General features: G+C 30.3%; 5 protein-coding genes across 10 annotated transcripts; all 5 read left to right on the forward strand.

Annotated features, from left to right (window-relative positions):
* Nucleotides 1-2,411: 2,411 nt before the first annotated feature.
* On the forward strand, nt 2,412-6,186 carry LOC105195948 (surfeit locus protein 4 homolog). 2 transcript variants are annotated; one of them, XM_011161595.3, is made up of 3 exons: nt 2,412-2,636; nt 3,623-4,297; nt 4,692-6,186. In XM_011161595.3, the coding sequence occupies exons 1-3, from the start codon at nt 2,586-2,588 to the stop codon at nt 4,776-4,778; spliced, it is 813 nt and encodes a 270-aa protein (XP_011159897.1). In that variant the 5' UTR covers nt 2,412-2,585; the 3' UTR covers nt 4,779-6,186. The 2 variants fall into 2 exon arrangements, with proteins under 2 accessions (XP_011159897.1, XP_025989173.1); XM_026133388.2 differs by lacking the exon at nt 2,412-2,636 and adding an exon at nt 2,775-2,986.
* On the forward strand, nt 5,623-9,961 carry LOC105206927 (histone-lysine N-methyltransferase SMYD3). 3 transcript variants are annotated; one of them, XM_039455511.1, is made up of 6 exons: nt 5,623-5,787; nt 8,089-8,330; nt 8,404-8,708; nt 8,883-9,162; nt 9,281-9,443; nt 9,687-9,961. In XM_039455511.1, the coding sequence occupies exons 1-6, from the start codon at nt 5,657-5,659 to the stop codon at nt 9,910-9,912; spliced, it is 1,347 nt and encodes a 448-aa protein (XP_039311445.1). In that variant the 5' UTR covers nt 5,623-5,656; the 3' UTR covers nt 9,913-9,961. The 3 variants fall into 3 exon arrangements, with proteins under 3 accessions (XP_039311445.1, XP_039311446.1, XP_039311447.1); XM_039455512.1 differs by lacking the exon at nt 5,623-5,787 and adding an exon at nt 6,785-7,917 and having other exon boundaries at nt 9,687-9,926; XM_039455513.1 differs by lacking the exon at nt 5,623-5,787 and adding an exon at nt 6,786-7,982 and having other exon boundaries at nt 9,687-9,926.
* Nucleotides 9,962-11,077: 1,116 nt separating this feature from the next.
* On the forward strand, nt 11,078-15,329 carry LOC105198537 (histone-lysine N-methyltransferase ASHR1). 2 transcript variants are annotated; one of them, XM_039455514.1, is made up of 6 exons: nt 11,078-11,221; nt 13,083-13,348; nt 13,440-13,744; nt 13,915-14,185; nt 14,314-14,488; nt 14,901-15,329. In XM_039455514.1, the coding sequence occupies exons 1-6, from the start codon at nt 11,112-11,114 to the stop codon at nt 15,106-15,108; spliced, it is 1,335 nt and encodes a 444-aa protein (XP_039311448.1). In that variant the 5' UTR covers nt 11,078-11,111; the 3' UTR covers nt 15,109-15,329. The 2 variants fall into 2 exon arrangements, with proteins under 2 accessions (XP_039311448.1, XP_039311449.1); XM_039455515.1 differs by lacking the exon at nt 11,078-11,221 and adding an exon at nt 11,665-11,771.
* A 900-nt stretch (nt 15,330-16,229) lies between these two features.
* Nucleotides 16,230-24,633, forward strand: LOC105198306 (histone-lysine N-methyltransferase SMYD3). 2 transcript variants are annotated; one of them, XM_011164972.3, is made up of 8 exons: nt 19,384-20,227; nt 20,313-20,700; nt 21,467-21,708; nt 21,801-22,105; nt 22,273-22,552; nt 22,679-22,752; nt 23,490-23,710; nt 24,277-24,633. In XM_011164972.3, the coding sequence occupies exons 2-8, from the start codon at nt 20,591-20,593 to the stop codon at nt 24,491-24,493; spliced, it is 1,449 nt and encodes a 482-aa protein (XP_011163274.2). In that variant the 5' UTR covers nt 19,384-20,227; nt 20,313-20,590; the 3' UTR covers nt 24,494-24,633. The 2 variants fall into 2 exon arrangements, with proteins under 2 accessions (XP_039311444.1, XP_011163274.2); XM_039455510.1 differs by lacking the exons at nt 19,384-20,227; nt 20,313-20,700 and adding an exon at nt 16,230-16,368 and having other exon boundaries at nt 21,598-21,708.
* Nucleotides 17,520-18,331, forward strand: LOC105198307. Its single transcript, XM_039455516.1, has 2 exons — nt 17,520-17,735; nt 17,989-18,331. Exons 1-2 carry the CDS (start codon nt 17,590-17,592, stop codon nt 18,197-18,199), a joined length of 357 nt encoding a protein of 118 aa, XP_039311450.1. The 5' UTR covers nt 17,520-17,589; the 3' UTR covers nt 18,200-18,331.
* Nucleotides 24,634-26,012: the final 1,379 nt, after the last annotated feature.

Raw genomic sequence — 26,012 nt, forward strand, 5'->3', positions numbered from 1 at the left:
AAGGAAATTGAAAGTTTAAGATCGAGAGCGACGAGCATAACTCTTAATCCTCGAGCAAATTTCAAGTAGAATCGTAGATGAAAAAAACATCCTTGATAAGAAAATGAATTAAAGTCTAATTTTGATATTTAATCATCTTGATATAACAATTTACGAGATAATTATTAATTCGCCAGTTTTTGCGTAATAATTATTGTACATGCATACTGTTGCTCGATTGTTTGAAGAATAGTATAAAACATAATAAAATATTTGAGTTCCAAATTTAAAAAAAAAATCGGTGCATTTTCAGAATTAAATAAAATAGTCTCTGTAAACATGTAGTTAAAAGAAAAAATGTAGTTAAAAGAAAAAAAGTTTCTATTTATTCTATACATGTATTCTATATTGAAATATAGTTCTACACTTTGAAAATTTGATAAAATATAATAGGACTTTTTTTTAACTAAATTGATGATCGAGTTGATGATGTATACAGAGACTTTTTTATTTAATGCTGAAAAAGCATCAATTCTTTTTAAAATTTAGAACACAAATATTATTATAACCCATACAGCACAGAAAGCTGCAGAAATATTGTTGCAACATTGCTGCAACGTTGTAACAATATTGTTGCAAGTTTTATGCTGTATGGGAATAATATTCTGTAATTACAAATCTATTTTTCTTCTTTCTAATCACGCAAATATTATTATAATAATATTCTGTAATTACAAATCTATCTTTCTTCTCTTTAATCACGCCAAGATTTTATATACTTTCCATTTCGCAATCGCAAGACTCTTTGTATCGTTCCAATTTCGACTCTTTGTATCGTTCCAATTTTAATATACACATATACGAAACAATATGTAAACATCGCACTTATAAATAAGATTGTGCCAAATTTCAAAATTACATATGGATTATTATATATCATTTGCATATTGTTTACATTAGGTTTACATGGATTATTTAAATATTGTTTATACGAATCTTTTTTTGTAAACAATACAAGCAATGTAAATTATTAAAAATTGAATAATACAGAAAAAAGTAAGTTATAAAATTGTTAATATATCTGTCTTAGTATTAATAAAATAAAAATATAATATTAAAATTTGTTTTAATAGAATATAATTTTCATTATCTCTGAGAAAATAATTAAGTAATCTGAATCTTCTATCCATGTATTATTGTTTACATAAATACAAAATAATTTACATAGTTTGCAATGCATATGTGTAACGTAGAATGTAGATTACTTTTAATAATTATATTTTACGCGCAATGTCCAATCCTGCTATATCTACCTAGTGCTGCCATCTAGTGCTGCGGCGATTGTTCATGCTGCGTTAACAACACTGATGGTACTGATAAAATGAGTGGTACTTACCGACGGAAGACATACGACGTTTTTATCGGCGGAAAAGACGTAGCAAAATCCATGATGGCGGAAACATTGGCGATCTTCTTGGCGACAATATGAATTTCCTGTTTTCTTCTATATCTAGCTCCGATTTCTCGCTTATCTTGCGTCGCATTTTATCGCATCGTCTGCACACAAAATGAGACAGATGTATTAGACAATTAGAAATAAAATATCGGATTTCATTAGTCTTGGCCGCCTCGGCCAGCCTCGGCATCAAGATACCTTCGACGAGATCCGTGATCTTGGAGTTTCCGCGCTGCCAAGGTCACATCGGATTCAACATGTTACGACGAACACGATGACGGTTGACAAGATACTCGCAGATACTCTCGATAAAGACGCGCGCGTAAAACAGCCGCTTCTAAACGACAGAAGACGCTGGAAACACGGAGCGAACGTGACTCTGCCAACCCGCAACTTGTCTCGCAACTGGCTACAGTGGCTACAGCGAAACTATGCGATATTGCGATTCTCGAAATATCGAAACAATTGAACGACGTGAACTCAGCCGCGAGTTTTAGCGACTTCTAGAAATTATTTCAACGGACATTAGAAGAACAAAAGAGATGTTGCGTGATTCGAGGAAGCGTTAAAATAAAATGAGAAAGAAATAAATCTCAAATAGGAGATAAAATAAATAGGATTTAGATCGCAGTTTGCTCAAAAATAGAGCTCCAAGATACAAAAGTGATATCGAGACAAGTACATACGGCAGACAATCCGCGGTCTCACGAGTCTCATGACTCGTAATTCCCAGATTCGTCGCGCGATCGACGAGGAAGCCGGCGGCAGGACTTCACGTCGCACTCGCGCGTACGACGGTTGTCGGCGCGAATCCCAGCGAATCCCAGCGAATCGAATACGCCGACAAACGGCGCCGGCTCTCACGCGACGACCACGTACACCGGAAGTGCTGCGCGCGCAGCCGATCTCCACATCACACTCTCGGGGGCGCGATCGGGCGCAAATGGGACCTCCACAGCCCCTCCACTCGTCGCTGCTCTGCGCTCCACGCTCCGCGCTGCTCCGCTCGCCCTCGTGACCGCCGAGCCGAGCCGCGCTGTGCCGCGTCGCGCTGCTCCGCGCCGTGCCGTGCCACTTGCGTGCGCGCACGTGTGTACGTTGGTGTGTGCATGGGTAGATTTTTTCGGTTTTTGAAAGACGGCGCACCACGATGGTGATCTCGCAGGAGATGCTCTCGAGGGCGGAGGAGATCGCCGACCAGGTGATGATTTTTTTTTTTTTGCGGCGCGGTTGTATCCCTCGAACCCTCCCTTGGTTGCCCTCGCTGGACGACTCGCGTGATCCCGAGGGACCCAGACGTACCATGAGAGGAAGAATGGAAGGGAGTCCGAGTCCCGCGGGAGAGCGTGCCACGCGACAGCCCGGTCCCTGTCAACGTCATCGGCTCGCGTATCTTGCCCCTGGCTCGTGTATTTTTCCACGCTTTTCGCACGCGCGCTTCCTCATCCGTTATCTTTTGTTCGCGCGGTCGCAATCGAAGATTCGCTCAGTGATCGTGTGCCGAGGTTATGAATTCCACAGGTTGTGAATTCCAATACCCCCGGGGCAAAGGTACGCGAGCCGTCGACGATCTTGGCTGCGATGAGTTCTCGCGTCTCTTTCTCAGCAGTCACCTTACTGATATACTCTCGTTCGATACTGACAGATTTTCAAGTGGATCTATTACTTTCACAGCTGCATATGTGTGCAATGATGACTCTGAGTTTTCATTGATATATCGGTCTTATCATCTGTTGTTTTGCAGTTTGCTCCATATGAAAAAATAATTGAGCATGTTTCATTCATGAAGATATTACAAACATGTAAATGAAAATATATTTTGAGTGATATTCATGTGTAATGAGACTGCAATGGACATATGGATCTTATTGCCTACACTTTCACAGACCTACTTTTCATACTTGTGCACAATAATGCATCATATTATTTTCTGATCGGCAAGTTTTAAACTGAGAAGAAAGATTTGTGCCAAACAATAAATTAAAACTTTATAGGAGAAAATGTACAACAAAATTTCTAGAGAATTTGCGATTCATAAAAATGTGACTGTTGAAATGCTAAGGGGACACTAGAAACTATATCAAAATTCTACAAATTACATCTGTTTCTTTGTAATCTTTTTATATAACTGCTTTTAAACTAGATATAATTACAGCACATACTAAAATACTTTATTTATTGTGACAGGTAATCCGTAATGGCAAGCATGTGCTTCCAACGTTGGCACGATTATGCCTGATAGCTACATTCCTAGAAGATGGTTTACGAATGTGGTTCCAATGGAGCGAACAACGAGAGTACATGGATGCTTCCTGGGGCTGTGGAAAAATTCTGGCCACCCTCTTCGTCCTCATAAATCTTGTGGGACAACTCGGTGGATGTGTCATGGTGATTGGCAGATGGCGAGTCAGCATAGCCTGTGGAGTCCTGTTCTTCATTGTAATTCTACAGACTATCGCGTACAGCATTCTTTGGGACATGCAATTTTTATTCAGGAATTTGGCGCTAATAGGAGCACTCTTATTAGTACTGGCTGAATCCAGAGTAGAGGGCAGATCGCTGTTTGCCGGCGTTCCTAGTCTTGGTGACAACAAACCCAAAAATTTGCTGCAACTAGCAGGTCGAATACTGTTGGCGTTCATGTTCATCACGCTAATTCGCTTCGAAATATCCTTCCTGCAGATCTTACAAGATATTGTTGGCAGCATCTTGATGGTGCTAGTGACAATTGGCTACAAAACTAAGCTGAGTGCATTACTACTCGTCGCTTTACTGACTGCGTTGAATTTCTACCACAATGCATGGTGGAGTATTCCTGACTACAAACCGCTCAGGGATTTCCTCAAATACGACTTCTTCCAGGTAAGTTTCTCAGCTTTTAACTAATTGCATTTAATTGTAACCAAAAAGTGTTTTTATTCCATTAACAAAATACAAATTTTTTATTTTTTATTTCTGCAAAACTTTATAATGCAAACTGAAAAAACTGAGAAAGAAAGGCTCATTATTTAAATTAAAAGAATTATTAGTTTTTATATGAGAGAGAGAAGGAAGTTACTAATTTCAAAAACTATAGAGAAAGAATTAATTTTCAATATTTTGAATGGATTTTCTAATTATAGTTTGATTTTTAAATAATTTTAATTTTTTAGTAATGTTAAATTTAATCTAGGTTTGATATAATTTCAATACTTAATTTCATCTTCTATGTAAACATTCTAGCATTCATTTCTCATGCATTTGAATTTCATTGTAGACACTATCAGTCATCGGTGGCCTTCTGATGATAGTCTCTCTAGGTCCAGGCGGTGTATCGATGGATGAGCATAAAAAAGAATGGTAGAAAATAATTCCACTTATGAATAAGAATGTATGCATCATTGGGTTGTTATTGCGCAGGCGAATCACGTCTCCCATTTTTTCCCTATATGCGCTCAAAGAAACTTTAAGCAAATTATGTTAAACAATATGAAACCCATAGATGGACCATTGGTCCAGAGCGATCATTTTTTTATGTTAACTAATCAATTAATCAAATTTTATATTTTAACACTGTGACAAAACGCTCGAAATATTTTAAGATGATCAGTAAAACTATCCATATTTTAATTTATAAAGTTGGAAAAAAAGACAAGAAAAAAAGCATTACACATACGTATATACGTGATGATATATAAAATGGTTAATGGCATTGTACATACAACGTCTGATGTGGATAATGTTGTTTTTTCATGTATTTTTAATTTACCTAATTTTAATCGCGAACTAAACTGATTGTTTTAAAATTATTTTAATACTGGATTATTTTAATACTGCTTCCACTTTTCTGTATTTAAGATTTACGAATTTCCGGGGTGAAAAAAGCCGTCGATACTAGTTCCATTGTAACCTTTTTTTTAACTTAATTAACTGTAAATAAGTGTTACAGATTTGTCTTAATTGTGAAATATAATAAGAGAAAGAGCGGGTTGTTAATGAGAAATCAGCAGGTTAAGGGTTATTATAGTTAGCTCCAATAATATGTCATGCGAAAATAAACCGATCTTAAAATAGCGCGCGTTCGAGCCTCTCTTTACATCAGCAAAACGAGAAAGAGAGAAGAAAGAGAAGGAAGGAAGACTCAGTCCTATAAAGCCAGTAGGGAAAATGCAACACCTTCTCAACGTCTTCATCGCACGAAGCTAGCCGGCGAGAGGGTAAACCTTCAAGAAGTCTGAAAAAATGAGAATCAAGAATCAAGGATATAAGCGAATACCTGTAAACAAAGGTACCTCTATTTTGTACGGGAAACCATTTGCCTATGTTGTAAGATCGGTGGTGCGCGACGAAAAATGCGACCATTGCCTACAAAGGTAAAAATTTTTTGTCATGTGTATATATATATGTGTGTATATATATATGTGTATATATATACATATATATATATATATATATATATATATATATATACATACATATATATAAAAAGATCATTTTAATAGAATTGTTTTGTCCTGTTGTTTCTTCAGTTTTAATAGGCCTTATTTTATGTTGTATTGTATCCTTGTTAAACTTTTCTTATCTATACGACGTTGAAAATTTACTGGAATCAATTCGTAACAAAATTATTGTACAATATTTTCTACGTGTATAAAATTTTATTCTATTTTATTAACAAAAATTGATCCGTCTCATTGAATAGGTGTTGAACAACGTATAAAACAAGTGTTACTGACGAAACATTAAAAAGCTGATATTCTACATATTCTGAATATAATTTTTATTATTTTTATATGGAATTACATGTAATGTATGTTGAAAAATAACCCAGAAAAAATAGTCGAAATATATAATCTATATATATATACATATATATATATATATATATATATATATATATATATATATATATATATATATATATATGTATATATATATGGAATATGTTTTCTTTTTCTTGTATAATTTTTATTTATATATACAAAGAAATAATAAGAAAAACTGAGAAATAATGGAAAGAATCATTTTTGCATTTTTTTAAAGTTTGCAGAAATTTAAAAAATTGCTCGTGAATATAATAATTATGTGAATTATACGTAGAATTATATATAGAAGAGGTATAGCACTATATTACGTTAGAAGTTTCTCAGATAACATTGTTATAATATGATCACAATTTTACTTTCGGTAAAGAAAATGCAAAAGTTATTTTCTATTTATTCTTCTCATTATTTTTTCTATACATTTAGAAAGAAATTATATAAGAGAAAGAAAAAACAGGCATATTTTTTATATGTGTGTGTATATATACTATATATATATATATATATATATATATATATATATATATAGTATATATACAACATATCTTATAAAAATGTATCCATATATATATATATGGATTATGTACGAACCATTTTTTTTTTCAGATAATCATTTAAATCTGAATTTTACATGTATGTATGTGCACACATTTCATATTAATCTGTTAATTTCTCCGCTATTGTAAAAGTTTGAATGTGAACTCAAAATTGAGTAAACGCTATTTTTTGTCAGATCAAAATTTCTAATGAATTATAATACAGTTTATTGAAAATTTAGATTTCTTTTTTACCACTTACACACACTTTCTGTGCTGGCAAATCTTTAACTTTCTTCTATTTTAACAATGTTTTAAAATATCTTAGATAAAATCTTGCCATTTTTATATTATAATATGATATACCACTTAAAACACAAGTAAACAACTTCTATTAAAACAAAGATGACAGAGATAAAAGTTTTGGGGAATGAGAGAGAGAGAGAGAAGAAAATTGTGTACAGAATTCTTTTATAAATAATGTCCCGTATTTTTTTAAATAATTTTAAATAAAATATTTTAATCACGATTGCTGGTTTAACAATATTCTGGTATTCAATTTTTTTTTAATCATTCAAATTTATTTTTTATAAATGGCGAACGTTTCTACATAAAAAACGAAACTATTCGATATAAAAATATTGCTTATAAACGATTTGATAGAAAGAAACATAGAAAATACAATTTAAAAAATCATACGAACAAATTGTTAAAAACAATGTTCTATGTAAATACGCATTTCTATTTTTATACTATTTAGGAACTTTCATAAAAAAATATATCCTGATATAATTTAAATTTATTGAAATTATGTTCCACTATACACCATGATTGAGGAAAAATATAGCAAAAAAATATAACATGTCAGGAATTTGAGGTTACGGATTACGTCGGCGTTTTGGCCCTTGCATCTCTAGTTGCTAGCGAAAGATATTTGAATCAGACAGGTCAGACTAGGTTAGATTTCACCTTAGAATCTTCACGTAATAGGAAGACCAAGTGCTTCGTACAATGTAATTTATGTCTGTGTTTACAAAATGAGCGGTGTAGTAAAAAAAGGAAGCACAATTTTTACCAGTAGACCATTCATCTTTACTCTTAGCTCAAAATATAGAACTACTCGATGTGACAATTGCTTGAAAAGGTAAATCAAGTAAAATTGTGATATTTTCCTTCTAATAAGGGAATATATACGTTCTTTTAAGATAGGTATTTAGTTTTTTGTATTATAAATCTTATTACTGTCATAATAAATACATTTGATGTATACTGCGTAAGTATTCCATAAGCGTCATCATATGATTTATCATTGCAGTGGGAAATTGTTAAAATGCTCGGGTTGTCAGTATGTATATTACTGCGACCGCAATTGTCAAAAAGAATCCTGGCCGATGCACAAAGCAGAATGTGCACGTTTAAAGAAAATATCGCCGAAAGTATTGCCAGATGCTGCCCGACTTATGGCACGTATAATTATCAAGCTGAACCAAGGTGGAGCTGACGAAGTGGGCTATTATACGGAGAAAAAATTTAGGAAATTCAAGGATCTAATGTCTCGTAAGTACCTTCCTCTATTTCCAACAAAGAAAATTACAAATATGTAATCAACACTTGTATCTTTGGACTACAGATTATTCAGATATAAAAGCTGATACGAAGCGAATGGAACATTTCACCACATTGTGTGGAGTTTTATTTCAGTTTCTTGATGAGTCACTCATGCCTAATATTGCGGAATTAATGGGTATTTTTGGCAGAATGTGCACTAATAGCTTTAACATACTGGATGTCAATATGAATACTATTGGAGTTGGCATTTATCTGGGAGCATCTGTGATGGATCACAGTTGCAAACCCAACGCGGTCGCCGTTTTCGAAGGAACCACCATCATCATCAGAACATTAAAGGATCTTCCTTGTTTGGACTGGTCACAGGCTAGTATTGACAAAGATGTAAATTTTGGTAGAAAAACATTGAACTCTTATTCTATGATTAATAAATCAATATAATTGATTCCGTTAACAACTTTTAGTGATTAAAAAAATTACATTAATTTACTTTGAAAATGCTTTTCAATTTTATAATTTAAATAATTTTATTTTGTACAGATAAGAATATCCTACATCGATTTACTTAATTCTAATAAGGACAGACGTGAGGAACTGTACAATTCGTACTATTTCTGGTGTGATTGTGAAAGATGTAAAAAAGAAGAACCAATGGCTGATGCGGCTGCTTGTCCAAACTCGTCATGCGATTCGCCATGTTCGATTGAAGCTGACAAATGCGAGATGTGCAGCGCGAGAATATCTGTAGAATTTAAGAAGACATTTCAAGAAGTTGTTGACTTTACCGCTCATCACTTGGAAAAAATGAAAACTATGGCTTGTATCCTTTTAATATTTATATAAAAAATCTGACCTTTTTATGTTAATCAATATATCGAATTTTGAAGCATTGTACAATAATAAAATATTTATTGATATTTTCCTATTATTTGCAATAGATCTTGACGTTAGCAAGATATGTTTGAAGAAGCAGAAAGGTATAATGCATAAATTTAATATTCAACATGTTCGTACTCTTGAAATGGCGCATATCGCTGCCATGAATCTGGAATGTTGGGAAGATGCAGAGATTTATGGCAAGGAACTCATCCCAGGATATTTGTTAGTGATCATTTATTTAATTTGTATAGATAACAGAATAATTCATGAAATCATTTCTTTTTTTAAATTTAAATATAAGTTTTTTATTTTTACATTCACTTATTTTATTTATTACATTATTATAAGTCATTAAAATGTATATCTGTAAGTAGCTCAGAATTAACATAAAATAATCGCGTAATAACAATTCTTCCTAATTAAAAAAAAAATTAATAATTTTAATTAACGGTATTGTTTCTTTAGATTGTATTATGGAGAAGTACATCCTTTGACAGGATTACTTTATCTCACTACAGGAAAGATACAGTTACACTTGGGAAAACCGAAAGAAGCTCTTCGTGCATTAAACAAAGCAAGCACAATATTAATGATAACGCACGGTGATAAGCACTCTTTGGTGAGGGAGGAATTGAGGCCTTTGTTTTGTCAAGCTGCAATGGAGTCTAACAGTGATACTCATGGCGCATAACGATCTTAGATTTTTGTAATTTTTAGTAATAAATTATTTTAAAAAATAATGACGTATTTTTTTTTTAATTTTTAATATATACAATTTATTATATATTTTCTATCACAAGAAAAATGATAAATGTTAAAATCTATATTTTTATATTATATGTCATAATTCTTGTTTATATATTAACTTTCGATTTGATATACACAAAACCGTACATGGAGTGGCTCCTCTTTTGTATGAACATCACCTCTACCTCTTTTTCAACAGCACCATATTCAGCGATGTCAATTCGAACACTATTTGAATCCCGCCAATTCCGCGTGCAGCACGTGATTGGCAGCATTCGCCCCACTTTTTGGCCTTCTTCGAACAATCGAGAGACTATAGAATACTGCCAGCCATCCCTTCCACTCTCTGGTTGATCAATCAAAAATATAATATTTTTAACATCAAATTAACAACATCTTATTTTCTGTATTTTCATAAGTACATGAATTATTTTATCTTTGTTGTTTGTCATTATTAAACAAGGATAAAATAATAATTCATTATTGTTAAATTACATAGTGTCGCCTGTGTCGTGTAGCTGGAAAGCACCAACAATTAGCTGTTTCGTTAAAACAGTTGAAAGTCTCATCACCGTGTTCAGTCAGTTCAGTGTGATCTCAGTTATGAGTCAGTCTCGTTGAGAGCGCAAACGTGCTTGGATGCGAGTTGACTGACAAGAGTCGTCTTAAGAAAGGGTTGCTGATGCATCAATATCGCCTTGATATTGTAAAAGTGTTTTTATTTTTGCGAACCGTTTTGCGATAGTTTTTTTTTTACTTCAAGGTAATGTTTTTTGTTTTAAAATCCTGGTATTTATGAAGTCGATTACGTGAAAGAAAGTCAAAGTTCTGTTTGAATTCAAAATAAAAATCTATAAAAGAAAATTGTTCTCAGAACAGATTTCGACCACTTTAATTGAGGGCATACCTGGATAATAACAACAGATCAGAAAGCGATTGAAAGTCATCGTGAAAACAAGAAGTATTCGTTAAATAATCGGATATATTTGGAGCCTCGTAAGCAGCCTTGTGCAATTAAAAAAAAGTAAAAGATTATTTAACCAGAGTAATTTAAGGCTGGATTTGATTACGCTTTAGATTTTTGTATATTTCGAATAGAAAGACGGAGTATTTCGTAAATTTGTCACTTGTACTACTTACAAAATGAGCGCTAAAGTAATAAAAAAAGGAACAACAATTTTAACCGAGGAACCATTCGCATTTGTTCTTAACTCGATACATAGAACTACTCGATGTGACAATTGTTTCACGAGGTATGTAATTGCGAAAAACTTGGCTTTTCATAATTTTCTATTACATCATTGTTTTATAATAATTAAAGGACAAGGTCTTCACAATTTCGCAGTTTGAAGAACTAGAAAATATATGAAATTACACATTTAAAATATTATTTAAGTACTATGATCCACTGTAGCATTTCTCCCTTTAATTATATTGTATAATTGTTTTATGTTAAATATTTTGAATCAAATTAGTTTTTTATATATTACATTACTGTCATATACATGAATTTTAGTATACATTATGCATTGCTAATACCCATGCATATATATTTAGATGGATTAAAACAGATCTAACTTTGAAAATTTTTTGTAAAAAAATAGAGAAGCGTTTATGGGGGCTTTCCAGCTACGACACAAGTCGACACTGTGTAACACAGTGTCCATTAGTGTGAGTGAGATAACTAAAATTTTCTCTCTTACACTAATAGACACTGTGTTACACAGTGTCGATTTGTGTCGTAGCTGGAAAGCACCCTATTTCATGGAAAACATATTTCTCTATTTGACATTAAAAATTTTTGTAATTGTTCAGAATACGGACTGCACCTCCAATTTTGACGAAATTAGGCTCATTCGACGCGTTTTCACTCAAAATAAACAAATTTGGCGGAAAAAGTGTCGCTCTGCTCCGCGAACTGAGATGTCAAGCGTAAAAGTTGGCGATTGTATTAGGTTAGAATACCTGTCATCTCGGCGTAATGTAGCGAACTGAGCATGTGCTGTGATAGAAATGTGCACGAAATTTGAAATGTTTCTTCATTAATAATCACTGCCACATCTACTACACTTGAATGTATTTGCCAGAACACCGTGTTGGATTAAAGACTTTATTAATTTTTGTGCAATGTAGATTTTTTTATTAAGGCATTAAAACAACTTATTTTATAAAATTAATTAATTTAATTAATAGACACATCCCACTTACAAATAGAAATCTTGAAACGAGGTCTACAGATGTACTGCTCCCTCCACATGAGTTTGCGACTTTCTACGCTAAGGGAGATCCACCCCATTTTCACCCCCACTCACCCCATCCCCCGCGCGCGCGCGGTGTAAGTGGGATGTGTCTATTAATTAAATTAATTAATTTTATAAAATGTATTCTAATTTGTACAATCACCAAGTTTAACGTTTGATATCTCGGTTCGCGGGGCAGAGCGACACTTTTGTCCGCCAGATTCGTTCATTTTGAGAGAAAACGCGTCGAATAAACCTAATTTCGTCAAAATCGGAGGTGCAGTCCGTATTCTAAACAATTACCAAAATTTTATTACAAAAATACAACATAATATCATTATTTAAGTTTCTTTGAATCATGTTCTTTAGAAACAACTTACTGATTATTGTTGCTTTCATAGGCCTTAGAAAGCATAATGATAATCTTTGTATAGTTGAAACATAGATCCAATGTTTAACATAATTATTTTTTGAAATGTTTCGGAATAAAGTAACTGGTCAAAATCAATAATGGTTTTTTAAAATAAATATTTGCGTGTTTTGGCTGCGACAAAAATTATGTACTGTTAAAAAATCCTACATCAAGCACTAATGTTTAGTGTTTAGAAAAAATAAAATTAAAAATTGATCAGTTGATGAATCGTCCTCAAGTTTTGAAAACAATTCGAATATAATTATTTTATATTATTTTTTAATAAAATTTTAATGTCAAATAGAAATAAGATAATCTATATACAATGGAATAAATATTACTTCTTTATCTCTTTCCTTTTTTTCACAAAAATTTCACAATCATGTCTTTGTTCCGGTATACATATTATGCTCCCTTAAGCATTGCATCTTATAAGTGCAATCATGTAATTTATCTTTATAGCGGAAAAGTATTGAAATGTTCGCGTTGTCAGTACGTACATTACTGCGACCGCAATTGTCAAAAAGAATCATGGCGTAATGTGCACAAAGTAGAATGTGCACGTCTGAAAAAAGTATCTTTGGAACCGTTACTAGATGATGCCCGACTTATGGCACGTATAATTATCCAACTCAATAAAGTTGGGGATGACGTACCTGGCATATTATTATCCTCATATGAATATTTCACTGCGAAAAACTTCAGGACATTTAAGGATCTAATGTCTCGTAAGTATATGCTTTCATCGTTTTCTAGAAATGGAGACAGTAAGGGAAAAAAATCAAAAATATATATTCAACATGTTTATCTGGCCTACAGATTATTCGGACATAATAGTGGACAAGAAGCGAATGGAACATTTCAACAAGATACACAAAATTTTATTCCAGTTACTCGATGAAACACTCATGCCTAATACTTCGGAGTTAATAAGTATTTATGGCAAGTTGTGTACTAACCGTTTTGGCATAGTGAATGAGTCTCTGAACGATCTTGGTATTGGCCTTTATCTGGGAGCATCTATCATGGATCACAGTTGCAAACCTAACGCAATCGCCTCTTTCAAAGGGACCACTGTCATTGTCAGAACATTAACGGATCTCCCTTCTGTGGATTGGTCACAGGCAAATATCGATAAAAATGCAAACTTTAATAATCGTAAAACAATTTATAAATTTCAAAAATTTAGTGTAATGAATCTTACGACTCTTAATATATTAATTGAGAATTAATTAAAAGTAGATTAATTTATACTTTGGAAATGCCTTACATTTTATAATTTTACTTTGCACAGATAAGAATAACGTATGTCAATTTACTTAATTCTAATAAGGACAGACGCGAGGAACTGTACAATTCGTACTATTTCTGGTGTGATTGTGAACGGTGCAAAGAAAAGGAACCAATGGCCGCTTGTCCAAATTCATCGTGCGATTGGCCATGTTCGATTGAAGATGATAAATGCGAGAAGTGCAGCGCGAGAATATCTGCAGAATTTAAGAAAAATTTTCAAGAAGTTATGGACTTTATCGAAGATTGTTTGGAAAAAATGAAAACTACGACTTGTATCCTTTTAATATTCATATTAAAAAATCGGATATTTTTTTATTCTAATCGATATATCTCAAATTTTGAAGCATTGCATTTATTCTACATAATAAAATATTTTTTGATATTTTCTTATTGGCAATAGATGTTAACGATAAGTTGTCTTTGAGTAAAAAGTGTTTGGAGAAGCAGAAGAATGTAATGCATAAATTTAATATACAACATGTCCGTACTCTCGAAAGGGCGTTTATCACAGCAACGAACCAGTTATATTGGCAAGATGTTGAATTTTATGGCAAGAAACTTGTGCCAGGATATAAGTAAGTGATGAATCATTTAATTTTTACAAATAATAAGACAATAATTTACGAAATCATTTTTTCAATTTTAAAATATTAATGTGTTATTTTTTATATTCTTTTATTTTATTCATTATAATAAATTTATAATAAATTAATAAATTTATTATATGTATAATATACATTATTCTCAGCTACATTTACAGTCATATCCCATACAGCACAAAACTTGCAACAATATTATTGCAACATTGCAGCAATGTTGCAATAATATTTCTGCATCCTTCTGAGCTGTATGGGATGTGACTATGTAAATGTAGCTGAGAATAATGTGAAGTAACTGCCAAATAGAGAGGTTTTTTCTGATTTTCTTCCTGGTTTTAATAAATAAATTATAAAATTAATAAAAGTAAAGTAATTGCTTGTGTTTTAGATTGTATTTTGGAGAAGTACACTCTGACACAGGCATGCTGTATATGTACATAGGGATGGCACAGCGACACTTAGGAAAATCGAATGAAGCGCTCGAAACATTGAACAAAGCAAAAACAGTGTTAAAGATATCGTACGGTGAGAAGAACTCTTTCGTTAGCACTCAAATGGCTACTATGGATGTTATGGAGTCATGTGCCATCAATTAAACTATTTTTTGACATATTTATTAAATAATATAACATTTGTCATAAAAATATTATTTGACACAAAGAGTACTTGCTGCAGCCGACATAGGCTTTATCTTTATATTTGATAAAAATATCTCTTACAGAACAATATAATAGAACAAAATGTTAAAAATGCAATAGAAAATATCGGATGTACAAATTGCTAGAAACAATTTAAATAAAAAATCTACAAAAGTAAATGCGTTTTTTTTTTATATTATTTAGGGCCGGTCTTACGAACTTTGATTAATTTAAAAAGTAAGTTGATTAAATTTATGAATAGCTTTAAAAGATATCGATATAATGTATTAAATGTACGTTTTTACGACATTCTTTAGATGAAGTGTTCTATATGTGTACCGATTTTGGATTTTTGTAATCTTTTGAGTAATAAACTATTTTTAAAACTCTTGACACATTTTTTTTATTTACGATATATTATTATTCTAATTCTTCAGACACAAAAATCCGAAAAAATTATATAGTAACTTTTCCATGCATTTTTTAAAAGTGTAGATATAATTTGTAAACAGGTATTACTCTAAATTAATACATATCATACATATTTATAATATCGTATTCATGAATTCATTAGCAAATTAAAACATTAATGTTAAATAATTTAAAATATTAGTGTTAAATTTTTTTATATTTGCCTTTGAGATAAAGTGAATAAAGAATAAAATCCAGCGAGCAGTGTAAGATCTTCAAAATGCGGAACAGATTTGGAAATTATAATTTAGTTTTTTGTTAAGAAAAAGAACTGATAGTGTTTCAATAAACTGATTACTATACTAAGAACTGATGATTACTATTCAATTATCTTAAGAAAAAGAACTGATAGTGTTTCAATAAACTGATTACTATACTAAGAACTGATGATTACTATTCAATTATCTGAAACATTATTCCAATTATTGATATAGTAATCAGTTAACACTTATCAGTTGTTTGTTTCCAGGAGTGTGTGTCCAAGTTTGTAACCTTCATCACGCAGGATTTATTAACGATCGATTTTCTGTGAACGATACGTTGGAAGTCGGTCGGTTGATCGGTCGAGTCGTCTACGCTTTAGAATCTTGTGTATTTGGAATAGAAAGTGTTTCGTAAATTTACTTGTGTTTAAAAAATGAGCGGCGACATAGTAAAAAAAGGAACAACAATCTTGACCGAGAAACCATTCGTCTTTGTTCTTAGCTCAAAGTATAGAACTACACGATGTGATAATTGCTTTAAGAGGTAAGTAACTACTTACAAGCAAAATTGCGAAGAACTTGGTTTTTAATGATTTTCTATTACACTGTTTTATAAGAGCAAGTTCTTCGCAAGTTATTTTTCATAGTTTAAAGAAGTGAAAAAAATAAATAAAATCACGAAATATTTGATCATCCGATGTAGCCGTTATTGGCTTTTCTCGATTTTATAATAATTACATTGTTTTACGTTGAATATTCTTAATTGAATTTTCTATATCATACATTTAATCGCTGTCGAATATATATCTATATATATCCCGGAAACCACTTTTTTATGTATATGATAAATAAAATGTAATTATGTGTAATATATATATGTATTGGATAAGGGAATTTTTGGATATATGTATATATATAAATAGAATAAATACATTTCTATATTAAATTCTATTTATTCAAACAGAAATTTAAATTTTTAACAATAAGGACTTTATTACTTTAAGGAATTTATTTTGTTATATCTCAATGTTCTTCAATCATACAAAGTAAAGTCATTTCAGTTTTAAATATTGAATTTAAAAAAGTACTAAAAGAAAAAATATGAATTCTATAACATATAATTTCTTCGTCGTAATATTAAAAAAACAATTTTGTAGTGAACTGGACTAATGCTTGTCATATTAATTAGAAATTAATCAATACATCTGCTCAAGAGTGGACTTATCTGGAATCTTATAAGAATTATCAAATAATAAAATAATCTATCAAACGTTCTAATTGTAAGATCTCCAATAGAATATAAAATCCAGATATCCCGTAATAACCAGAAATTCTGCTTGGTTTTAGTAAAACACATTCAATAATATACGTCTTGTTAATAAAATAAATTCATTTTTCTCATTGTGATTAGCCAATTTAGAACAATGTTTTTCATTGTTAATGATTTTTTATAAAAAGCTTACAAATCACAGCAATATACATAAATATGTGTGCTATATTATTGCTAATTTGTTGTCAACATTTTGTATTAACAAAAATTAGAAAAAATGATAAAAGTAATAATTTTCTCAGAAAGAGATATATAATTTAAATTTAAATAAGTAAATTCATTAAATTTTCCTGAGTTCCAATAAAATTTCCTTTTAAATTCATAATTTTCAAAGATAAAAGAGAAATTCCCTGAAAATTTCAGGTTTTTTCAGTCCTTCCCTTTTTAGATTCTAACGATAGGAATGATCTTCAACAATTGAGAGATATTTGTAAGATGTGTTTGGAGAAGCAGAAGGGTATAATGCATAAATTTAATATACAACATATCCAAACTCTCGAAATACTTTATATCGCAACATTCAACCTAGGATATTTGGAAGACGCAGAGATTTATGGCAAAGAACTTTTATCAGGATATTTGTAAGTAATGTTTAATCTTTAGAGATAATAAAACGATAATTCATGAACAAAAAATTATTTTTCAAACTCTTAAGTATTAATATAAAATCTCATTTTTATAATATCTCATTTTTATTATTATTGTGGGTATATATGACTGTAATTAAATGAAAATAATCAATGTGAAGTTATTGTTGAATAGGGATTCTTCTTGGTTTTAATAAATAAACTCTAAAAAATAAATGTTAAAGATATCAATGTTTATTTTTTTCAGATTGTATTATGGAGAAGTAGACTCTCACACAGGAATGCTATATTTGACGATGGGAATTATACAGTTGCTTTTAGGAAAATTAAAAGAAGGACTTGAAGTATTGAACAAAGCAAGCGCGATATTAATGATAATATGCGGTGATGAGAATTTTTTTTTGAAAGACGTATTGAAACCACTACTTTCTATAGCTACTATGCAGGCAAGATATTAATCATAAAAGTATTATTTAGCACTAAGATCCATTGCAGATATTGTTTATGGGACGTTATAACAAAAAAAATACAATAAAAAAATATCAAATGTGCAACTTGCTAGAAACATTTTAAATAAAAAATCTGCAAAAGTAAAATGCATTTTTTTAAATATTATTTAGAATCGGCCTTACGAACTTTAATTAACTTAAAAAATCAATTGATAAAATTATTAAATGGGTTTGAAAGATATCAATATGATGTTTAAACACGTTTTCACGTTCTTTAAATAAAGTGTTCTATATGTGTACCAATTTTGGAGTTTTGTAATTTTAGTAATAAACTATTTTTAAAACATTTAACATTTTTTTCATTTACAGCATATAATTATTCTAACTCTTTGTATACAAAAATCCGCAAAAATTAAATATTAACTTTTCCATGCTTTTTTTCAACGTATAGATATAATTTGTAAATAGGTATTTCTCTAAATTATTAAGTATTATATATATTTGTAATATCGTATCCATGATCTCATTGGTAAATTAGAACATCAGTGTTAAATCATTTAAAATATCAAAATTAAATCTTTTTATATTTGCGTTTGAGACAAAGTGAATAAAAAATAAAATCCAGCGAGTAAAGTAAAATTTTCGAAATGAGGAACAGATTCAGAGATTATTATAATGATTATTATTATAATGATTTATAGTTTTGTTATCACGCAGGATTAATCGACGATCGATTTTCTGCGAATGACACGTTGAAAAGCTAGGCATTGGTAACATTGCGGCAAGAATGATAATGCTCTTTTAATATTGATTATTGCTTACAATAATTCTCGGTTTTTAATTCCTCATCTTTAATCATCAAATTTTTCAAAACCTGAACATTTCAATACAAAAAGATATTCAACATGAAATTATTACTTTTGAAACGACATAAAAACATCATAAAGATACTAAGATGTATACCTTACTGGTGATAACTTAAAAATCTGCAAATTTAAATATGCATTTTTATTTTAATATTATTTAGAAATAACTTTCATTAAAAAATGTGTATTCTGCTATTTTGAGTTAGTTAAAATTATGAATTGTTACATCACAAACAATCTATTTAAAAAATACAAGAAACATGTTAAAAATTTGAAAATACAAAGAATGCCGGTTTTTCGCAATTTTCTTTTCCTAATAAAAACAAAATAATTCGCTTTCTTAATGAATACGATTTAAGCAATAGTTACAAAAGATGTGTAGTATGGACAAATAACGATCATGATGTAATTCAAAATCGAAACAAAGTTTCCAGAAGCAAGCTAACATTGTACGTTATTTGTCAGTGTTTTGACGTTAAAAGGCCGACAAAGTCGACAAATAATGTTAGCTTTTTACCTGGGTAATCAATGGTGTATAAGAAATTGTGATATTGATATGTATAAACAAATATAGTACGAGTAAAATGTGTTCGGTGAATTGTTATGTATCAGGTCATTTTATCCGCGTTTCACGTTTAATGGACAATAAAAATAACGCTGCATAGAAATAACAGTGTGTTCCTCGAATTTATTTGTAGAATCGAATATATGGAAAAATACTTTTGTGCAACTATTTCAAAAATTTGTTTAGGCTAAATCTCATTTGAGATATGGTTCCTTCGAAAGTTAGGTAGAGGATACGTACACATGAAAGATAACAAAGAAAAATCCTACGTTAAGCACAAGTTTTTAATATCTAGAAAAAATGTGTAAAATAACGAAGTTGATCGGTCGAGCCGTCTACAAAGCGCGTCTCATTTTACGTTTGCAAGGTTTGCAAGCATTATCTGTTTATTAAACGATAAAATAAGGATGAGATGATTCTAAACCAATGCGGACGTTAGAACTCGTCCAGCCTGGTTTGCTAAACAATTGAAGAGGACCAATAAACGTTGCTTAGCTTTCGTCAGTCTCGCTCAGTCCGCGAATGTGTTTGGATGTATCTTCTAAGAAAGAACTTACTGTTGCAATCAACCACTTTAGTACTGCAAGAGCGTTTTTGTTTTTCAAGGTAATTTCCTTTTTGTGAAGATGTCCTTGTATTTATGATGTCGACCACGCGGAAGGAAACTAATCAATTTCTGCTTGAATATTAGAGGCCAAAAACGGAAGACAACTGCTGTAAGAACAGAATTGAATCAATTTAATCGAAGGCATACCTGGATAATCGCGACAATTCAGAGATTTAGCTGAAAAACATCCTTGAAAATAAAAAGTGTCTATTAAGCAATTGGATATTGAAATCTTTGCGAGAAGTACAATTAGAAAAAAAAAATTGTTTAGCAAGTGCAACTTAAAGCTAGATTTTGTTACGCTTTAGAAACTTGTGTATTTTGAATAGAAAGTGTTTCGTAAATCTACTTATGCTTACAAAATGAGTGGCAACATAGTAAAAAAAGGAACAACGATCATGACCGCTAAACCATTCGTCTTTGTTCTTAGATCGATGTATAGAACTACACGATGTGACAATTGCTTCAAGAGGTATGTAACTACTTACAAGCAAAATTGCGAAGAACTTGGTCTTTAATGATTTTTTATTACACTGTTTTATAAAAGCAAGTTCTTCGCAAATTATTTTTTATAGTTTGAAGAAGTGGGAAAAATAAATAAAATCACGAAATATTATTTGAACATCCAATGTAGCCGTTATTGGCTTTTCTCGATTTTATAATAGTTACATTGTTTTACGTTGAATATTCTAAATTAAATTTTTTATATTATACATTTAATTGCTGTCAAATATATATCTATGTTTATCCCGGAAACCAATTTTTTATGTATATGGTAAATAAAATGTGATTATGTATATGTATAGAAAAGGAAATTTTTGTATATATATATAAATATATATATATATATAAATAGAATAAATGCATTTTTATATTAAATTTTATTTATTTAAACAGAAATTTAAATTTTTAACAATAAGAACTTCATATATTTAAAATAAACTTAAATTCTTTACGTAAAGAAAACAAAATTAATTTCACAAAATGTTCAAATAGTATTCAAATAGCATTCAAATAGTAGAACGTTCGGATAATGGAACTTTGGATTTGGAGGCTCTACCGTACTTATTTTTTAATAAAATTTAAACATCAAATAGAAGCAAGTGTTATTTCCAGAATGGAATAAACACTATTTCTCTTTATTTTTCCACAAAAATTTCACAAAGTTAAACCTGTGTCCAAATGTATGCTTTTATAAGTATCTTGTAATTGCCATCGTGTAAAATTTATATTTACAGTGGAAAAATGTTAAAGTGTTCGGGTTGTTCGTATGTACATTACTGTAACCGTAATTGTCAAAAAGAATCGTGGCCGATACACAAAGTAGAATGTGCACGTTTGAAAAAAATACCGTTGGATTTGTGGCTAGATGATGCACGAATGATGGCACGTATAATTATCAAACTCAATCAAGGTGGGGCAGATGAAGTGGGTTATTATACTGAGAAAAACTACAAGAAATTTGAGGATTTAGTGTCTCGTAAGTATGCTTTCATTCTTTTCTAAGAAAAGACACAGTAAGAAAAAAAATTATGAGTATATGTATATTCAACTTGTTTATCTGGCCTACAGATTATTCGGAAATAATAGTGGACATAGAGCGAAAGGCACATTTTGCCATGATATATAGAATTTTATACCAGTTACTCGATGAAACACTCATGCCTAATACTTCGGAGTTAATAAGCATTTATGGCAAGATGTGTACTAACCGTTTCACCATAACGGATAATTGTCTAAACAACATTGGTATTGGCCTTTATCTGGGAGCGTCTGTCATAGATCATAGTTGCAAACCCAACGCGATCGTTATTTTTGAAGGGACTACTATCGTTGTCAAAACATTAACGGACCTTCCTTCTTTGGACTGGTCACAGGCAAGCATTCGCAAAGATGCATATTTTAGTAGAAAAATATTTAACTCTTTTATTTTATGGCAATATAATTGATTCAATCTGTTGATGAATCTTAGTAGTTAAAAGGGCATCGGCATCTTTAAAATTGCTTTTCAGTTTTATAATTTATATAATTTTATTTTGCATAGATAAAAATATCATACACCAACTTACTTGAAACTAAAAAAGACATACGTGAGAAACTGTACAGTTCGTACTACTTCTGGTGTGATTGTGAAAGATGTAAAAAAGAGGAACCAATGGATGAAGCAGCCGCGTGTCCAAACTCATCGTGCGACGCACCGTGTTCGATTGAAGTTAACGAATGCGTGAAGTGCAGCACAAAAATATCTGCAGATTTTAAAAAGACATTTCGTGAAGTCGTTGACTTTACCACTTATCATTTGGAAAAAATAAAAATTATATCTTGTATCCTTTTAATATTCACTTTAGGAAAGCTAATTTTTTTAAATAGATTTATCAATTTTATAACAATGTGTATTCTATAGTATGCAATAATAGTGTTCTATGATATTTCCTTATTAATGGCAATAGCTCAATGTAGGTACTTCGACATTGCAAAAGAAGCATTTGAAAATTACCAGGCGTATCAAAAATTTTATTCCTCGGTAAGATTAGAGAATTTTTTAATACAGGTTTGAAATAAATTAATTTTATTATATCTTAATGTTCTTCAATTGTACAAAGAAAAGTCACTTCAGTTTTAAATATTAAATTTGAAAAAGTATTAAAAGAAAAAATATAAATAAAACATATGATATTGTTTGTTGTAATATAAAAAAAATTTGTTTAGTAAACTGGACTAATGCTTGTCATATTATAATAATTAGAAATCAGTCAGTACGTTTGTTCAAGAGCGGATCAATCTGCAAATCTTGTAAAAATTATTAAATAATAAAATAGTCTATCAAACGTTTTAATTATAAGATCTTCAATAAAATATAAAATCTAGATATCCTGTAATAACCAGAAATTTTGCTTGGTTTTAGTAAAATACATTTAATAATATATGTCTGGTTAATACAATAAACTCATTTTTCTCAGTGTGATTAAACACGACGCTAATTTAGAACAATGTCTTTCATTATCATTGATTTTTTATGAAAAACTTACAAATCACAGCAATGTACACAAATATGTATGCCATATTTATTACTAATTAGTTGTCAATATTTGGTTTTAACAAAAATTAGAAAAAAATGATTGAAAATTATTAATTTTGTCATAAAAAGATATTTAATTTAAATTTAAAAATAAATTCAATAAATTTTCCAGAGTTTGAATAAAATTACTTTTTAAATACATAATTTTCAAAGATAAAAGAGAAATTTCTTGAAAATTTCAGGTTTTTTCAGTCCCTTCCTTTTTGGATTCTAACAATATTAGGAATGATCTTCAACATTTGAGAGATATTTGTAAGATGTGTTTAGAGAAGCAGAAGGGTATCATGCATAAATTTAATATGCAACATATTTATATTCTCGAAGCAACTTATAACTTTGTATTCACCCTAGGGTGTTGGGAAGATGCAGAGATTTATGGCAAAGAACTTTTGTCAGGATATTTGTGAGTGATGTTTAATTTTTTTATATAAGACAATAATTTATGATAAAAAACATAAATATAAAGATTAGGTCAGAGAAACGAGCTAAATGATTTGGACATTCCAAGATTTATATTTCCAATATTTTGAAACGATGGATCGATCAAAACTATAAATTGATCAAGGTCACTTCGCAGTTATATTTCTTAAAGACTTGTATTTGATCTGATGAAAGCTAAGTATAGCCGAAACGTTCCTTATTAATTGCAATTTGCGTATTAATATGTTTTTAATTGACATCCAAATTATTTAGCTCGTTTCTCTGACCTAATCTTTATATTTATGTTTTTTAACATCAATACGAGTGTTTTTATTATTTATCACTGAATAATTTATCATCATAAAATTATTTTACTAACTTTCAAATATTAATGTAAAAATTTTATTTTTCTTGTTGGTATATGTGACTGTAATTAGATGAGACTAATTAACGTAAAATTATTGTTGAATAGGGATTCTTCATGATTTTAATAAATAAACTTGAGAAAATTAATGAAAGTTAAAGGTATTATTGTTTATTTTTTTACAGATTGTATTATGGAGAAGTATACCCTCAGACAGGAGTGCTATATTCGACGATGGGAATTACACAGTTGCATTTAGGAAAAATGAAAGAAGCACTCGCAGCACTGAACAAAGCAAGCGCGATATTAATGTTAATATTCGGTGATGACTATTTTTTTTTGAGAGACGTATTGAAACCATTGCTTTTTATAGTTACTAGGCAGGCAAGATATTCATCATAAAAATATTATTTGGTACTATGATCTATAGCAGATATTGCTTTTGGGACACTATAATAGAAAAATATGTTGAAAATATAATAGAAAATATCAAATGTACAAATTGCTAAAAACAATTAAATCAAAAATCTGCAAAAGTAAAATGCATTTTTTTAAAAATATTATTTAGGATCTGCTTTACGAACTTTAATTTACTTAAAAAATGACTTGATTAAATTTATTGAATGGCTTTGAAAGATATATCAATATGATGTTCGTACACATTCTTTAAATAAAGTGTTCTATATTTGTTCCAATTTTGGATTTTTGTAATTTTTAGTAATAATAAACTACTTTTAAAACACTTGACATTTTGTTCATTTATAGCATGTAATTATTCTAATTCTTCGGACACATAAATCCGAAAAAGTTAAATATTAACTGTTCCATGCTTTTTTTTAACGTGTAAATATAATTTGTAAATAGATGTTTCTCTAAATTATTATGCATCGTTATTCATATTTGTAATATTGTATCCATGATTTCATTGTCAAATTGAAACATCTGTGTTAATTCTTTTTATATTTGCGTTTGAGATAAAGTGAATAAAAAATAAAATACAGCGAGCAATGTAAGATTATTAAAAGTGAGGAACAGATTTGGAGATTATTATAATGATTTACAGTTTTGTTATCACGTTAGATTTATCAACGATCGATTTTCTGTAAATGATACAAAAAGTTATCAGCGTTGCTAATAACTTTGTGGCGAGAGAGATAATACTTTTTTAATCTTTATTATTGCTTACAATAATTCTCAGTTTTTAATTCCTCATCTTTAATTATTAAATTTTTCAAAACTTAAACATTTCAATACAAAAATTTCAATACATTTAACATGAAATTATTACTTTTGGAACAACATAAAAAAAATCTTGAAAATATTAAAATATATACATTAATGGAGACAGCTTAAATTAAAGATTTACAAATTAAAATATGCATTTTTATTTTGATGTTATTTAGAAATAACTTTCTTTAAGAAATGTCTTCTGCTATCTTGAATTAGTTACAATTATGAATTGTTACATCACAACCTATTAAAAAAATACAAGAGACGTTAGAAAATTGAAATTACGAAGAATGCCGGTTTTTCACAATTTTTTCGTAGTAGAAAAATATATCTGCTTTCTTAACGAATACGATTTAACCAGTATAGTTGCAAAAGTATATAGTACGGATAAACAACAATTATAATATAATTCAAAATTGAAACAAAGTTTCTAGAAGCAAGCTGACATACGTTGTTTGTCATCATTTTGACGATAGGAATTATACAGTTGCTCTTAGGAAAATTGAAAGAAGCACTCGGAGCACTGGACCAAGCAAGCGAAAGGACGACAAATAACGTCAGCTTTTTATACGTATCAATATCAGTTCTTACTGTTAATTATAATCAGCAGTAAGAACTGATATTGATACGTATGAACAATAATTATAGCACAAGTGAAATGCGTTCGGACTAATCGCGTCATACTATCCAT

Source organism: Solenopsis invicta, chromosome 12, assembly GCF_016802725.1.
Source record: "Solenopsis invicta isolate M01_SB chromosome 12, UNIL_Sinv_3.0, whole genome shotgun sequence".
Classification (NCBI taxonomy): Eukaryota; Metazoa; Arthropoda; class Insecta; order Hymenoptera; family Formicidae; genus Solenopsis; species Solenopsis invicta.